Below are 15,815 nucleotides of genomic sequence, written 5' to 3'. Positions count from 1 at the left end.
GGCCGTTGCTGTTCCTTATTCCAGGAGCTGATTTGCTTTCACAGAAGGCTCAGGAGAAAAACAGGGCTCTGGGCACAGCATTTGCTTTCCTGTGTCTATCAGAAATACAAACAAGAGATGAAAATCCACTACCTATCCATCTTCTTGCCTGAAGCAAAGCAACACAGTCCTGTTTTACTGGCCAGCACTCCCACAAACCAGGTACAAACCATCCCCTCTGGATGTCTAGGGAAGGCTTCAATGGAGGATCTCAGGTCACTTTGAAATGTGAATTAATTGTGCTTCACTCAGTTCTGCCTCACAGACAGGTAATATGGGAATTGCAATTTCAATTACTCAGCATCACACAGGAAATAGGAATCCCAACCTAAAATATTTCCTAAGCAACTTCACCACCCTTAACTCACTGCAGCTGAGACACAAATTCCCTCTCTGCAGCCTCGCACCATCAAATCCAACTTCCCTCACTGACTGTCCCCAGAAATTCTGCTCTGGGCTCTGCCTTTTGCCATCTGCATTCCCAAACTTTCTGGACATTCTCCATCATCTGTGCCTCCAGCCTCAGGGCTCTGGCTGATCCCAACGTGTTTGATGCTTTGGGTGCTGGTGGTTTCCTTGGGCTCGGAGCTGTTCCGTGGGGAAGGGCCTCGTGCCAAGGAGGGAACGTTTCTGGTGGGTGGGAGGTGGGATCAGCCCCAAGCACGGAAAGGAACAAAGACTCTTCCCTGGGATTTTCCCCAGCCAGTGACCCATCTCATCTCCTCACCAGCCTGGGGGGTTCCAGCTGCAGCAGAGCCCACTCACTGCTCAACCCAAACCCCCTGGTGAAAGGGGGGACAAATCACATCAGGAGCAAAGCTGAGCACAGATGTCCAGAGTGAGGGGTGTTTTGGCAAGAGAGGCATTTGCAGTCACAGCAAATCACTGCACAAACCCATCTTGTCAGGGACAAAGCAAAGAAGAGCTGGTGGAAATCACAGAATCATGGAATCATTAATGCTGGAAAAGATCATCAAGTCAAACAGTCAATGCAGCACCACCATGTTCACCATTAAACCACGTCCTCAAGTGCCACATCCACACATTTTTTGATCAGTTTTAAAGGGTGGTGACTCCACCACTTCCCTGGGCAGCCTGTTCCAATGCTTGACAACCCTTTCCATGAAACAATTCCGTTAGATAGGGCACTTGGCATTACAGTGGGTGACCAGAAAGGAGATGGGAGCTCCTGTCTGGCACTGGAGGAGACACACGTGTAAAGAAAAGTGGGAGGTGGGTGAGAACCCCCCACAGGGAAATGGGAAAGAGAGATCAGGCTGCAGGAATAAGCAGGATTCCAAGCAGGAATAAGGAAAGGATGGGGAGATCCAGACCCACACATTTCAAGGATCCTGACTGCATCTGAACATGGAAAAGCTTAAAAGTGTCCTCAGTGAAACACCGGGTGCCAGCCTGGGAGGTCCCACCCAAGGGGAAAAAAAAAAACAAATTAAAAAATCAGCCTCACACCCACCAGTCTGCAACCAAATGTGCTCCGTCACGCCGAGGGACTGGGGAGGAGAGGAGAGGGAAGGGAAGGGAAAGGAAGGGAAGGGAAGCAGCTCCCTCCAGCCCTAATAATTGTGATGATTCATCGCTCCGCATTAACAGACCCTCTGGGGACGGGAGCAGCGGGATCAGCGGGATCTCGCCGCTGCTGTCGGGATAATAAACACCCCTGGTAAACACCCCTGCCCCGTCCCCTCCACGTGAGTCACACATCCCACCCCACAGCAGGTCCCCAGAGCTCAGCCCTTCCTTCTGCACCACCCAGCCCCGACCCTCCCTGGGGAGAGGAGCTGGGAAGCCTTTGGGATTTCGGGATTTGGATGGAGATTCACACACACACAAACACACACAAACACACACACGTGTGTGCAACACACACACCCCCACACAGGGACCTGTGGAAAAAGGGCTTTTTTTGGGGGGGGTCTGAGGGAGCAGAGGGGAGGCTCCGTGCCAAAGAAACGACACTAAGCGGCGCGTTCCATTTTAGGTGTTGACAGTGGATAATAAATCCAGGCCCTACCTAACATTTACAGGAACATTATAAAATAAGTGAAACGGCGTGAGCTGGTTCCCGGGGCAACCAGACAAACACAATAAACAGGCCTCAGAGGCAAGAGTAACTTACACCATCCTCCTGGGTCTCAAATATATCACTTTACATTAGCCTTCTGCTGGGGCTGCTCCTGAAAGCTCTTTGTTTTATTATTATTATTTGAAGGGGGAAAAAAAAAAACCCTACCAAAAAAAAAAAAAAAGGCTGGTATTTTTTTAGTGCAGATCGGCGTGAAATCGAAGAGTTCCTTTGGTTGCTTGTCTTTATAGGTCTTTTACTGCACATTAAAGCTTCTGTGAAAATAATAACGACTATTAATAAATCTTTATAAAGAACTGCGTCCCCCTCCTGCAGAAGAATATTATTAATAAGGTGTCCAGAGCCCAGTGCCTCTGCTGGCCCAATAAAAACCAGTTTTGAGGGGTATTTTTCCTCAACACAGATACAAGATTAAGTGTCAAATACACAGGGTGGCTGTGGCAGCTTTCTCCTGGTTCAGCAACCTTCCTCCAACTTCTTTTGTAGCCAGACCATGGGTTTGGATCCTGCTGTCACTAATTTTAGGGGAATGTTCTGCACCCAACCAGGTCACTGCAGCTCAGGCTCAGTAAGTCCCACCCCGCTCTGTACAAAACAGTGACATTTAGTTCTCCTAAAAAATCAGCCAACAGATTCTCTCTTCACCTGCCTGCGGTGGGACTGTGCAAATATCACGTCGATATTTGCAGGTACAACCCCTAAACACGGAATTTTGAGAATCAGACTGTCCAAGAACAAGGATAAGGAGCTTCAGTTGAGATGGGAGAAGGAAGGTGAGATTTTCAGAGAGGCACAGAGGTTGTGGGAATGATGTGACAGGTTGAGGAACACGACCTTAGAAGTTCCTCAGCTTTTAAGACCACCTGCATCTGATTTATCCCCTGAAGCACCATCAGTGACGAAGGAACAGATTATTGCAATTTTTCTCTGCCCATCCACTGCTGCAAACCATGTTGTGCTTCAAGCTCTCTTATTTGGGCTTGTTGAGCCACCTTTCTGTGGTTTCCGTGGTTGTTTTGGCTTGTCCTGTCCCAGGATGGGCAAACACAGGGAGGCTCCAGCTCGGAGAAGTGTCCTGGTCATTCTAGCTGGGAATAAACTGGGTGAGTCAAAAGCAGCACATGGAACATGTGAGTGTGGGAATCCTAAAAGAAGCAGCAGGAGTCATTCAGTTCATCTCCCTGCACTCCTCCTGAGCTGTCCTGGAGTCCCAAGGCTCAGTGACCAGAGGGGACCTGCCTGGAGACAAGGGGGTGCCAGTGAATAGCCCTAGAATTTGAGCAGTGCCTCAGCAACGACTGGAAGCCTTCCCCGTGTGCTAATCCAAGGTTTTCTGCACAGGAATAACATTTGGAGCCGCGGATCCCAGGCTGGCTCACAAGTGAAGGGCGGGGTAATCACATGTTCCCGATTTCTTTGCCATATTTAGTTCCATCCTCTCCAAACTGCCACCGCTGACGGGCTGAGGTGGAGCGGCCCTGCCAAAAAACGAGCTGCTGGCCCAAACCCAGGGGTGGATGAGGTGGCTGCTGGGTGGGAACACATCCCCCCCCAGCCTGAGAGCAAAGGAGGCAGCCTGGTGTGTAAGGGCTGAGTAAAGGCAGCGCTGGGAGAGTGGAGGTGGCTTTTCCCCCTCTATTTTATGATCTAATCACCGCCCCACTGATGACTAATTAGAATGAGTGAGGTCCAGATGGCCAGAGCCTTTAATGAGGCCAATTAAGGATTCAAATGTTTTCATCCAGTTCCCTTTTTCCTAGAAAGACTAAGCAGCAATGGAGGTCCCACCTTCTGCTCCAGGCATGGCCCAGCCACACGACCCTGGAGGACTTAAAAAATAAAAGGCAAATGTGATAAGGGAGGAACCAGGGCAGGTTTTCAGCAGGGAGGCTTCATGCCGTGCCTCAGCCTCCAAGATTTATGCCAGGGTCCATCCCTGAACACCTCAAAACCAAACTCCTTTATTGGTAGGGTTGTCCAGCCTCACTTTCTCCTCTTTATGGGTTTTTCTGCTGCATACTCTGCTCTCCTGAGTCATGGTCATGAGGAGCAGAGCAGTAACACTGTGAACCAGAATTTCCTATTTCTAACCTGAGCAGGGAGTAGCTCACCAGGTTTCCACCCTTGTTTTGCAGGTTTGCAACAGGGTGTCCAAGCAACTGCTTTGGAGTGTTTATTTGAGCTGCAGGAGCTTCCTGAGGATCTGTTGTCCCAAGGGCCCTTTCTGTCTGGCCACCTGAGGTTTGCAGGACAGCCATTCCTATGTCACAACACCACCTGAGGACCTGGGGAGGTTTTAGCCTGGTTCTTTTCACAAGACTGCCATGCAAACACTTGCATTTTGCAGGATGGGAGCCCAGGGGGAGAGGGACTGTTTGTATGGCACAGGAGGCAGAAAACGAAAGAGAGGGAACCTCCAATTTCCAAACTCAGGCTGGAATTTAGGTGCCAAGTCAATCTTCTTGCTACTGCATTTCATAGACTTGAAGGAAGAAAACAGACTCCAATTCTGTCATGGGTCAGATACCTGCACCCTCACTCTGGCTGTGAAATGCTCGTGTACAAAGTCAACCACATTCAAGTGCTTTCAGTGGGGATGTTCAGGTGAAAAACCCCCCAGACCTGCAGCCAGTTCTGCTCCCAAATTACTTTAGAGGTGCAAAATTTGTCTTGGTCCTGAACTGGTCTGGAGGCTCAAAATTTAAACATTGGTCTGTTTTATAAATGAAGAAAAAAAAAAAAAAAACAACCAAACAAACAAACCACCCAATTTTAAAAATCCTTCTATTCACAAAACATTTTACTTTTACAAACCAGGTTTTTGTTTTTAGTAATCCAAAATTAATCAATAATTTAAAACAGTTCCATTTTAACATTTCCCACCCCGGAGTGACTCCACTTGACTCTCAGCTTGGTTCCAGGGGAGCTGAGAGCCTGAGATGCTCCAGGGTTGGAGGCTCCTCAGGTGAGCTCTCCCCTGGGAAACGGCAGCAGAGGAATTCTGAGCATTCCAAAATGTCTCGGGGCTGCTTGGAAAGGAACATGTCTGAGTGCACTGGGCTGGATCAACCACAGGCATTGTGAGGTTTGTGGTGTGTCTGGGTGTAACAAAAGCAGCCCCAGTCTATAGGAGGTTTCCCGGACGTGTGAGGCTAATATGGATTACATATGTTCCATGAAATACCCTGGGAGCTCCAGGAAAGCTGAGCTGGAGCTGTAGGACCGTTTGTGGGAAATAATGTCACCGCTGACAGGATTCCTGACCACGAGGGGATACAGAGACAACACCATTGTCAGGGACACAGCACGGAAAATGGACCCTGCCCAGGTGTCCCAGCAGGTTGGGTCCCAGTCCTGGTGAGGGCCATAGAGTGAAAAAAACCAAAAACCAATGTTTCTTGTGATGAGAGATCCAGGTTGTTCATTTCTTCCCTCAAAAATTACAGGAATAATGTGCTTTAGGGGAGTTGGTGCTTTAAAGAGTTGACTTGGCTGCTAAAATTGCCAATGTTTTTCAGAAATTATTTACCAAGGACCTACTGGAAGGTTTTTTTTAACGTGTTATGAGGTGAGGAAATACCTGTGACAATGAACCCCTTCCCCTTAACAATCTGAATGAATATGTCTGGAGAGAAACCCTTGGGATGAGCAGGGGAGACCAAAAGCTCTGCCTGATGTGAATGCAGTGGCACTTGCTTTCATTTCAGATAGAAAAACACAAATGAAGTTCCTGATTTCTTGGTTGAGTTGATAATTTCATGCCAAACATGCACCTGGCAAAGGGGCCAAGGGAAGCTCAGGAAGGAAATGCCCAACTAGGTCGTGTTTCTGGCAAAACAGAGGCTCAAGGGTATTTACAGGGACAAAGAGCCACGGTGCCCAGGGGCCCTGAGGGTGCAGATGGAGCCTTGGAGGAAGCAAAAGGCCACTCCAGGGCAGAAAAGTCTCCTGGGAACTTCTGGCGTATTTTGGGGATCAGCCAAGGCAAAGAGAAAAAGGACTTTAAACACTAATATTGGGCAGGGTAGAGACAGCCTGAAAACCCAGAGGTTGGGCTCCCTTTGTAGTTATTTGTGGTGCTGGGTAGGGTTTCACTCGTGGTTTCTATTCTTTCCCTCATCCCTAAAAAATGTGATGAATCCCATAAGGTTTCTGACCAGCAGTCGGGTGCAGCACTGCAAACCCAACCCACCCTCCCCATGCTCACAGTCCCAGCTCCAAACTGGGCTTCCAGTGCTGGCCATCCAGGGTTCCTCAGGGTTATCCAGCTTGTGGGAAGCTATCAGACCTGATTTCCCCATTTATTTCATTCTTCCTTCAATAATTTCATTGTCTTTTCCCTGGTTTATTCCGTTATGTGTTTGGTTCTTCCCTGATATCTTTGTCTGTATTATTTGCTCCTGCTGCCCCTCCTGTGCCAATGCCTTTGCCCCAAAGCACTGGAATCCCCCCAGCTGAGTCCCTCCCAGTCCCCATCATGATTTTAAATCTCCAGTAGCTCCTGCTGCCCTTTGTTTCACCACAGTGGGAGATGCCAGCACTGCCAGGTCACCTCCCTGTGCCACTGCAGCAAGGATGGGCCTCCCAGATTTCCAGGCTTATCCCCTTCTCCATCCTGCCCCCAGACACCAGGACACAGAGCAGACCCAGCCTCTGCTTCCCTGCTCCCAGGTGCCACGACCTTGGGAAGGTCCCACTGACATCTCCTTGGGAATGGGGGATTTGACCACAAGGTTTTGGGTTCATCATGGCTCACCCTGAACAACCTTCAGCCACAGCCACATCAGCTGCTAAGTAGTGATGGAAATGTCACTTAATTCCAGTGAAAACTGCCTTTATTTGCTGAGGTCCCCCCCGTTTTTCCTTGTTAATGCATAAAGGATGATATAACACAGCACAGAGAAAAAAGGCTTTTCCTGTCCACTCAGTCAATGGTCCAGAGCTTTTTCCAGGTGCATCTTTCCAGTCACAATTTAACAACACAGATCTGAGGCTTGCAGCTGCCCCCAAGCCATTTGCGGGGTTCTGTTCACTGACACTGCCAGGTCACTGCACCCCCAAGTGTCCTCCAAGCCATTGCTCTGGATGTGGGGCAGGTTGGGAGTCTCTATTCATTTCCAGGAGGCCCTTCCAGCACCAGACCAGCTCCCTGGGCCATTTCCCTCACCACACAGCTGGCAGCTTCCCAGTAGTGCTCCGAGAGCTCCCTGGCCAGGCCGATCTTCTGGATGTTCTCCCTCAGGTTCCCCTCGAGCCGTACCTGGTCCAGATACTCGGGGTTGGCAGCTCTGATCCTCTCCTCCAGCTCAGCCTGGCTCTGCAGCACCGAGGAGGTCATTTCCTGGAGCACAGCTCTCCCAGCAAGGACACGCTTTGTGGAACGACTCAGCTCCTGCACCTGCTGCTGGACCCGCCTCAGCTCCTCGGGCACCTCCTGCTCCTTCACAGCCAGGGAAAAACTGAAGCCCTCCATGAGCACCTGCACCTTGTGGGCACCTGGAGACACAGAACAGCATCTATCCCGTGACCTGCCTCTGCCTGGAGCCCAACACAGGGGTGTTTAAACACTCTTGTTTCTGCAAAACTGAGCAGAGGACGCAGGAGCTCCTCAGGACTGACAGAAAACATCCATAAAATGAGCCTGTGTCCAGTTTCCTCACCACTGAGGCTGCTCTGGGTGTCTGTGCTGTAGAGCAGAGGTGTTCACCAGCAGCAACCCAATAGATTCGTTTCTAAGTTCCTTAAGGAGCTCCTTAAGGGGCCAAACCCACCCCTGATCCTGCTGCTCTGCCCCCCCTCCATGAAATCCATGCTCTTTCTGCCTGGCAACGTTGGAACCGCCTTTTCTGTTTGCTCACTGCTGTTGGGTGAGGCTTTTCTCACCAGGGGATTGCAAATCCAGCCTAATCTTCCCTGTGACACCTCATTGTTCTCCGGGTCAGGTCCCCCCAGGTTTCAGGGCCGGTTCTGTGGTGTCACAGATGTCACAGGGCAGGGCTGCCAGGCTGGTGCCACCTGAAGCAGCACCAGAAAAGCCCAATCTCACAACATGTGAGGTCAACCAGCCCAGTCAGAGACATCCTATTGCACCATAAAGCTCTAAAAATGGCCAGAATCTCCACGAAACCTGAAATCTGTGCTGTGCACGTGACGTGTGACAACGACAGGGCTGCTGTGCCACGGCAGCTCCTCCCAAAATGCTGCTCATTCCCGTGGTCCCAATGATTTAATGCTGGTGCCAGTGAATTCCCAGCTCTGAGCCGCTTACCGTGCTCCTGCTGCAGGGTGTCCATGCAGGCTGTGAGGGCAGCAGCGGGGGCACAGCCACAAACCTCCCTCAGCCTTCTGGCAGCCCTGAGCATGGCACAGTGGGCCTCATGCTGCCCGTTGAAGGTGGTGGCAATGTCAGAGAAGAGGGTGTCGATGGCCTGGACGTTCACCAGCTTCATGGTGAGGGTCCCCTCCCTGTTGAAGACCCCTGGGGAGACGAAAAACCCAAAGGAATTTCAGAGGTGGAATAGAAGAAACCAAGCAGGTACGTGGGGAAGGAGGTGAAGGGTTGAAAACTTGTTTGGAGTGAACGTGGCACCCTGACTGAGATGCCACAGTGAGACCCTTGGTTTGGATTTGGGAGTTCTTCTGTCACCTGAAATCAAAACTTTGCAAAAGGAAAGGGATTCTGGGCAACTTCAGCCAAAGCCATTTGGAGCAGGAGTTGGGGGGAGCACAGCCCATAATAATTAAACCCAAAGTATAAGAAAAAATGAAATTACTCCAGTTTGAAATGTGAATTGAGTATTGAATCATTCCTGACTCTGTGAGTTTTGCAAATGCCCCAGAGACAAAGAGCTCTCCATATTTCGGAGAAGCACAGAAGCTGTTGTCAGGTCTGAGATAAGATCATGATGAAAAGCTTTCCACATCCAAATCCAAACGTGGGATATCACCAGGCCACGTGGCTCAGAGGGAAGCAAAGAACCCTTTGGTGAGGAGGTGAGAGAACCTCTGAGTTTGGAGGTGAGAGAACCCCTGAGTTTGGAGGTGAGAGAACCCTCAGTGTGGAGCTCTGGCTCGTGTGGCTTCCCCAAGGCTCTTCCTTTGCCAGGAAGCAAAAAGACAGTGGGTTTTTACACCTTGTAGCTAAAAAGCACCTTTTTTCCATTAAAACTGGACAGAAGATGGTGGTTTTCAGCAGCAGAGGATCCCCCTCAGTAATTTGTCACACCTCCAGCAGGTTGAAGCTTTTCTCCACTAAGCAAATCCTCCTTACCCAAAGATAATCTACAGGCCAGAAGTTCCCAACCCTCTCAGACCACGCTCAGTCCGGGGTCATTTTAATCCGAATTTGACACTTAAAATCCTCAAGCAGCTGTGGGTGTTGCACCCCCAGAGCCCTAAAGGAGCAGCTCAGTCATCCAAGTGGAAACCAGAGCCCTGATTCCCCGAGAGCTGTCCCAGAGCAGGGTTTGTTTGACAAACCTGCAGAGATCTGATTGCCCAGCAATGGAACACACGGAACACACGATCCAGTCGCTCCCAGTGGTTCCAGCAAACGTCAGGGAGGTTTGTTTTTTTTATAGAGGGAAAACTCCAGGCTCGGTTTTGAACAATAAAAGCTGTTCTAGTGCCTTTCCCTGTTGCCAAATTAGTGCTGAGCGTGCTTTGCTTCGCTTCTCTGTTTTGCTTTTATGTGTCTAAGTTTCCTAAAAAAAAAAAAAAAAAAAGAGGGGGAGGAGCAGGGAGGGAAGAACATGGAGTTTTTTCCAATAAAGTGATGAATCTAATGATAAATAGAAATGAAGAGTCTGTTCTCTGGGGTGCCACAGAAAACCAAGATGTTCCTATAAATTTATAACAGGATAAGAGAAGGAAAAATAACTTTCTATCAACTTCCACCTCATTCTGTAACATTTATTTGAAGAAGAATTGATGAATAAATAAATAGTTCATTAAACTGCCCTGAAGTGTGTTGTTTAGAAATGATTTAAGGAATGTGCAGAGCAAAGTCTGAGCTAATAACTGATCCCATTAACCCTCCTCAGCACTCCTCCCTGGCCTCTTTCTCACTAAACAACTAGGACTGGCCTTTGACAGAAACACTGGTTTGTAAGAAAATTAAAATATTCCCATCAAATGCCTTGCTTTCTGGAGAAAAGCTGATTTTTTTTTCTCAAATAAAAAAATATATCTTAGAAAACATTACAGGGGTTTGTCTTTACTGAAAGGAAAAATATTTCATCAAACACCCAGAAGAGTCTGTTCAGGAAGATCAGTTTGATGTTTCTTGGGAGGGTGTTTCAGCTTGTCCTGTTTGGTCTGGGGGTGACTGTTCCAGGCATTTGTCCCCTCCTGGAATGTCCCCCTTCCCTCCCATGAGATGGGAGATGGGGGAAAGGGGAAGGATGTTGTGGGATAAGGTGAGTTGTCCCACGAAGGCAAACTGCTTTAATTCACCCAAACTGCAGCTCCCACAGGCTCAACAACATCAGCCTGGAATTTCTTTTTTTTTTTTCCAAGAAGTTTAAAATTCAATCAGTTTTAATTCAGCCAATTAAACAATATTCCTTTGACCCCCACCAAAACTCGGGTTATTTGGAGCCTCAGGAACATCTGACACAAGGGAATGGCAGGGAGCTGGCCTTGGGTGCTGTGCTGGAGAATTTATGACTAAATGAACATTACAAATGGAAAGTGTCCTCTCACGAGCCTCTCAGGCTCCTCTGCATGGCCAGTAAAGTCAGCACATCCAACCAGGGCTGGAAAAAATGCCCTAATTCCCTCTATACCTTCTGCTCCCACAACGTTATTTTGATCTTCCCTGGAGTTCCTCTGTCCCAGAAATGATCCCCTGCACGCTCTGGAAATGATCCCCTGCACATTCTGCAGCTTTTTTTAGTCCTGTAAACAAGTTATTTTGGGGGATCTTCGAGTTTTCCTGCGTTCCTACCGGATTTAGGATTTTTCACTTCCTGTCCTAAGTTGCCCCAAAGTGGTTACCCAGGAGCTGCCCTGCAGGGACTTCCTGGGAACTGGGTTCCTCCTGGATGAAAAGCACTGTGTAAATGTAAGATCATCCCCATTTCACGCTCTCTCCTCTGACTCCACGTTCACAGGCTCTGGCAGGGGGTCCCCACCACTATTTTTGGTTAAAAAGTGGGGTGCTGACAACCTGTGCACGTGCACTCCTTGTGTATCCGTGTGCAATGCCAGTGCTGGGGCATTTTTGGATGAATCCCAGGATTTACTCATTATCACTTTAACCACTGTCCACAAAGAAGGGGGTGAGGGGGCGAAACATCCAAAGAAAATAGTTCCAATCTCATTACCAATGTTTCGACAGGGCTGCCTTGTGTTTACAGGAAAGTGCTCCCGCTGTGAAAGAGAAAGAAAATCACGATTTTTTTTTTTTGCCAAAAAGAGGAGGAATCGGCTTTCTATGGGAATATTCTTTACTTGTTCTCCAGAGGGAAACGCTGCCCTGTGGGGAAAGGGACCCCTGGGCAGAGCAGGACAAGAGGAGGGTTTGGATGAACCAGCATGAGGGCAGAACTCACTGGACCACACATTCAGGGAGTGCTTGAACCAGAAGAAGGAAAACCTGACGTCAAAATACCTGCTAAAATTCCAATTTGGAAAGTCCTGAGTCGGGCACGGCGCCAGCTCCTCTCCCCTCTTCCCTCTCCCCTTTCCCCTCTCCTCTCTCCCCTCTCCCACCAGTCTGGACAACTTTCCCAATGTCTTGTGCAGCTCCAGCAGCCCCACCATCTCCCCTCCCCACCGTGGGTCCTGAGCCAACATCCCAAGGCTGTCCCAAGCCTTGGCCACCCCGGAGAACAGGGAGCAATCCCGGCTGATCCATCGGGTGCTGCCTGATGTGCTGCTGGCTCTGTGCTCCCCCCAGGCCTCAGGGACATGGGGGGGGGCTGTCCTGGTTTTACATCCCTGGAATTACCACCAGGAGTTGTGACCTGCCTCTCATCACTGCACCACACACTTCATAACTCGCCCACCAAACCCGGCCTGTCCCGGGCAGAAATGCTGGAAAAAGCATTTGCCACTCACTTCAGGAAGTCTTTAAAACTCCAAAAAGAAAGGGTCAAGAAATTAGGACTTTTTCTACCCCCTCAATTCCTGCACTTCTTGTTTATTTTTTGATTTATGTCCATTTTTGGGTGAATCTGAGGGCACCGACTCTTACCTGTCTGGCAGTGAGATACTGAACTGGAACTGGCTCTTAGAGCTACAGATCAAATCCTGCAGAAAAGTTTGATATGCTCACCTGAAACTGTCAAATTTCAGGGGTTTATACCCAAAATTCTAAATATTTAAAATAGTAGCTATATCCATATTAAAAGCTGGATTGGGATAGTGAAAACATGACAGTAACATAAAAGGAACAGTGTTGGCTTTACACCTTGATTGGAAACTCAGTGAATAATCAGCTGTGATATTTGTCCTAGGAATGCTGCCTGCGTTAATAGATCAGAGGAGCAAGCCACTGCTAAAAATGAGACAGTTTGGAACATGTCCTCCCTTTAAAAATGAATGTAAAAATTGCTTTTAAAGTATGAAGGAAGGAGACCAGAGAAATCCGTTCATCACCTCATAACAATAATAATTCATACATTAATCTTGTGCTGTGACACAGCTGTAACAGGGTTCCACAGGATTTACCAGGCCAGTTACTCTCTGAGATGCGTCTGGAAAATGAATATAATTATTGCCCAAAATTCTAAACCAGCTGAGTGTAATCCCTAAATGCACACACGGTTTGGGGGGTGAGACAGGCACACAGGGAAGCTGTGGCTGCCCCAGCCCTGGGAGTGTCCACGGCCAGGTTGGAGGGGACTTGGAGCAACCTGGGCTGGTGGAAGGTGTCCCTGCCCATCCCACAGCCAAACCCTCCTTCCCTCCCCTCCTCTGTCCTCCCACCCAGGGGAAGCTGCTTCCTTACCTCTTCTGGAGCAGCCGAGAGGCAGCAGCAGAACAGGGCAGGCATGGCAACCTGAAAACAGACCCCCAAAAAGGGGGGACAAGGGAGTAAAGAGTCTTTTGGGGACCTTCAAAGAGCTTTCTCACACCGCAGGAAAACAACAGCAGCAGGATTGCAAAACAACTGCAGCCCAAATATAGCGAGGAGTCCATGTCAGGGCACGTCCCGGTGCTGAATGTTCCCTCGCCCAACATTCACTGGCAACATTAAATCTGCATTTGCCTCTTGGCAAAGCAATGGATGTGATAAGTCGGCTTCTCTCCCTCTGTAAATAAATTTGGGATTATCAGACAATTGGGTTGCTCTGGATTTCCTCCCTCCTGGTTCTTCCTGGACAGGGAGAGGCCGAGGGCAGCTCGGATGACACAGGAGGAGCAAGGCCAGCCCTGGGGACAGCAGGGCACAAAAGGCATCTCCCCGAGCAAGTGTCATCATGAAAACACGGGGCTGCACCCACACAGGGGATCTTATTGTGTCAAAAAACCCGGTGGATTAGGGCTGGATGTTGGGATCTGAAGCAATGCTCACCTTTGCTGCTTCCACACTGGGGCTGGAGGATGATCTTCTACAACCCTGTGTGTCAGCACAGGTTGTCTCTCATCCCCACAGTCTAAATTTTTGTGAGCATCTCTGTCTCACCCTGCACATGCTGACTGGGCAATTCAGTAAATATTCCAATGAACTGGACCAAACTCAGCCTTCTCACAGCAAACTAAGAGTTAAGTGGTGCTTACCAGAGCGGGACTGGGAGCTGCAGCACACCTGAAAGGTTAAATCTGGCAGTGCCAGTGGTGACCTGTAGCAGCAGAGCAAGAACTCAGGTCCTCCTTGAGCCAAAACAAGAGCTGGAGCTTGGCATCTCCCTCTTGGCTCTCCAAGGAGCCCTGGATTTTTTGGAGGGCTCCCGAAACGCAGCTCCACAATCACTTTCCAGCCAATAAAAGGCAGAGGCACAGATTCATAAAAACTTTCTGTGTCTCATAAAACACAACATGCAGTTGCTAAATTAGAAATTCAGATCTTCCACGCACTTGGCTGGATGGAGATGGAGACTCCCAATTGCTTGTTATAAACCACAGTGTGCTGGGCTGCCTTGTTGGGGTTTTTTTCCCCCCAAACCCCCTTCCCACTCCTGCTCTGACATCTTTGCTCTTTTTCATACCAGTCTCTCCCAGCCACAGATCCCAAGTCATAGGCAGGTTTTTGTTTCAGCCTCAGGTCTCCTGCCCATCCTCTTACTCACATAAAATGGTGCAATTAATTTATTGCAGTCTGGCCACAGTTGTTTTATTCATCACCACTGCAGAGCTCCTGTGAAGGACGCCCAGGAGAGGCAATATCATCTTAACAAAACCATCCTGAGGAAAGCAAGCTGAGAACCCAGGGAGGAACAGTCAACATCCAGTGTGTTTTTGGGATGATATTCCTTCCAATAAACCATTATTTAGGATAATGGTTTATATATATATATATATATAATAAACCATATTGGGATAATGAGTATACAGCCTGGGAAGGGAAGAAGCCACACAGTAAACAGATGTGGGAGAAGTCAGAGAGGAAAAGCACCAGTGGCAGGCAGCAGAATTAAGGTAATTAAGCTATGGCAGATTCATTAAGAGATTCACTTTTACCTCACATAAGGATCTGGGATGAAAGCATCACTGCCCTGAGAGGGTGGGCACATCCCACAGGGAAATGGTCCCTCTGTTCCATGGATGCTCAGATGCAGGCATGGAGGGGGTTGAAGGGAGCAGTGCCCCTGCTCCAAGAGCTCCAAGACAGCCTGAGGGCTCCTGATCCTTCCTTGGGAGGAGGATTGTCTGCCCACAGGAACAAGGCACATCTGAGTCCTGGGGCTCTCCAAGGCTGATTTTGCAATGTAATTTTTATCAACTAAGGCAACTTCTTGGGTACTGGCTACTCATGGTGTTATTTAAGGATTTACAGGGGGAAAAGGACAGATGAGCCTCACAAATCAGTGCCCTGAGCAAGCTGATGTGAGGGTAAACAACCCTTTTTCACAAATCCAAGCTATATTTTGTTTTACTTTCACTGAGATAAGATTGGGAAGCACCAACACATGTAATTGGGCTTTATGGCTGAAAGTATTCACCTAGTTTGACTCTTGCTATCTAAAATGATATGTGTGAGGGTAAATCCTGGTCTACCACCAGTGTCACTCCAGGATTTCTTAAAGCCAAGTTGAAGTGCTGATATGGGCTCTCCATATTTTTTTTTCCAATTTGTTTTTCAGTCAATATCCAAAATCCTCTGAAGTTACATTAAAACCTGAGCCATTGACAAAAAACTGTCATTCTGCTCCCAGCCTATCTCTGTAGCCCATCAGTTTTACTCCTTGTGTAGAACATCAGAAGGGTCTGCACGCTTGGGAAAAAAAAAAACAATCAAAACAACCAGCTGAGGTACAAAACTGGCCTGTCTCACCATGACATAGTGCCATGAGGTTCCCAGACTGCTGCTAAGAAAACACAGCCCAGTGCCCCTGCCCAGCTCTGCCTCATCTGCCAGGAGATGTTGAAACTGGGCCCTCCTGGCGCTGCCTTTATTTACCACAGTGGCGTTGACTCCATGTGAAGTGGCCCTTTCCATTTGGGTTGCCTCAGCCAAGGTCATCATTGCGTAAAGCAGGAGCCCACAAATAGCAAGGTCCTGCTA

At 48.8% G+C, this 15,815-nt stretch overlaps 1 protein-coding gene across 3 annotated transcripts; it reads right to left on the bottom strand.

Moving 5' to 3' along the window:
• Positions 1 to 6,996: 6,996 nt before the first annotated feature.
• On the bottom strand, positions 6,997 to 13,297 carry LOC108495826. Of its 3 annotated transcripts, XM_017811914.1 has the most exons (4): positions 13,098 to 13,297; positions 11,470 to 11,515; positions 8,412 to 8,621; positions 6,997 to 7,639 (listed from the first exon to the last, which is right to left on the bottom strand). In XM_017811914.1, the coding sequence occupies exons 1-4, from the start codon at positions 13,140 to 13,142 to the stop codon at positions 7,251 to 7,253; spliced, it is 690 nt and encodes a 229-aa protein (XP_017667403.1). In that variant the 5' UTR covers positions 13,143 to 13,297; the 3' UTR covers positions 6,997 to 7,250. The 3 variants fall into 3 exon arrangements, with proteins under 3 accessions (XP_017667403.1, XP_017667404.1, XP_017667405.1); XM_017811915.1 differs by lacking the exon at positions 11,470 to 11,515; XM_017811916.1 differs by lacking the exons at positions 11,470 to 11,515; positions 13,098 to 13,297 and adding an exon at positions 9,623 to 9,719.
• Between the last annotated feature and the right edge of the window lie 2,518 nt (positions 13,298 to 15,815).

This window comes from Lepidothrix coronata, unplaced genomic scaffold, assembly GCF_001604755.1.
Source record: "Lepidothrix coronata isolate B3197 unplaced genomic scaffold, Lepidothrix_coronata-1.0 Scaffold34, whole genome shotgun sequence".
NCBI lineage: Eukaryota > Metazoa > Chordata > Aves > Passeriformes > Pipridae > Lepidothrix > Lepidothrix coronata.
Note: the sequence above shows the minus strand (reverse complement) of the source record. Positions and strands in the feature narration are given on the sequence as shown.

Coding starts and splice junctions, on each gene's coding strand:
- LOC108495826 (XM_017811914.1), bottom strand. CDS start 13,142: ATGCCTGCCCTGTTCTGCTGCTGCCTCTCGGCTGCTCCAGAAGAG. Junction 11,516..13,097: donor TCTCGGCTGCTCCAGAAGAG/GTAAGGAAGCAG, acceptor TCTCTTTCACAG/CGGGAGCACTTTCCTGTAAA. Junction 8,622..11,469: donor GCAGCCCTGTCGAAACATTG/GTAATGAGATTG, acceptor TCGTCTCCCCAG/GGGTCTTCAACAGGGAGGGG.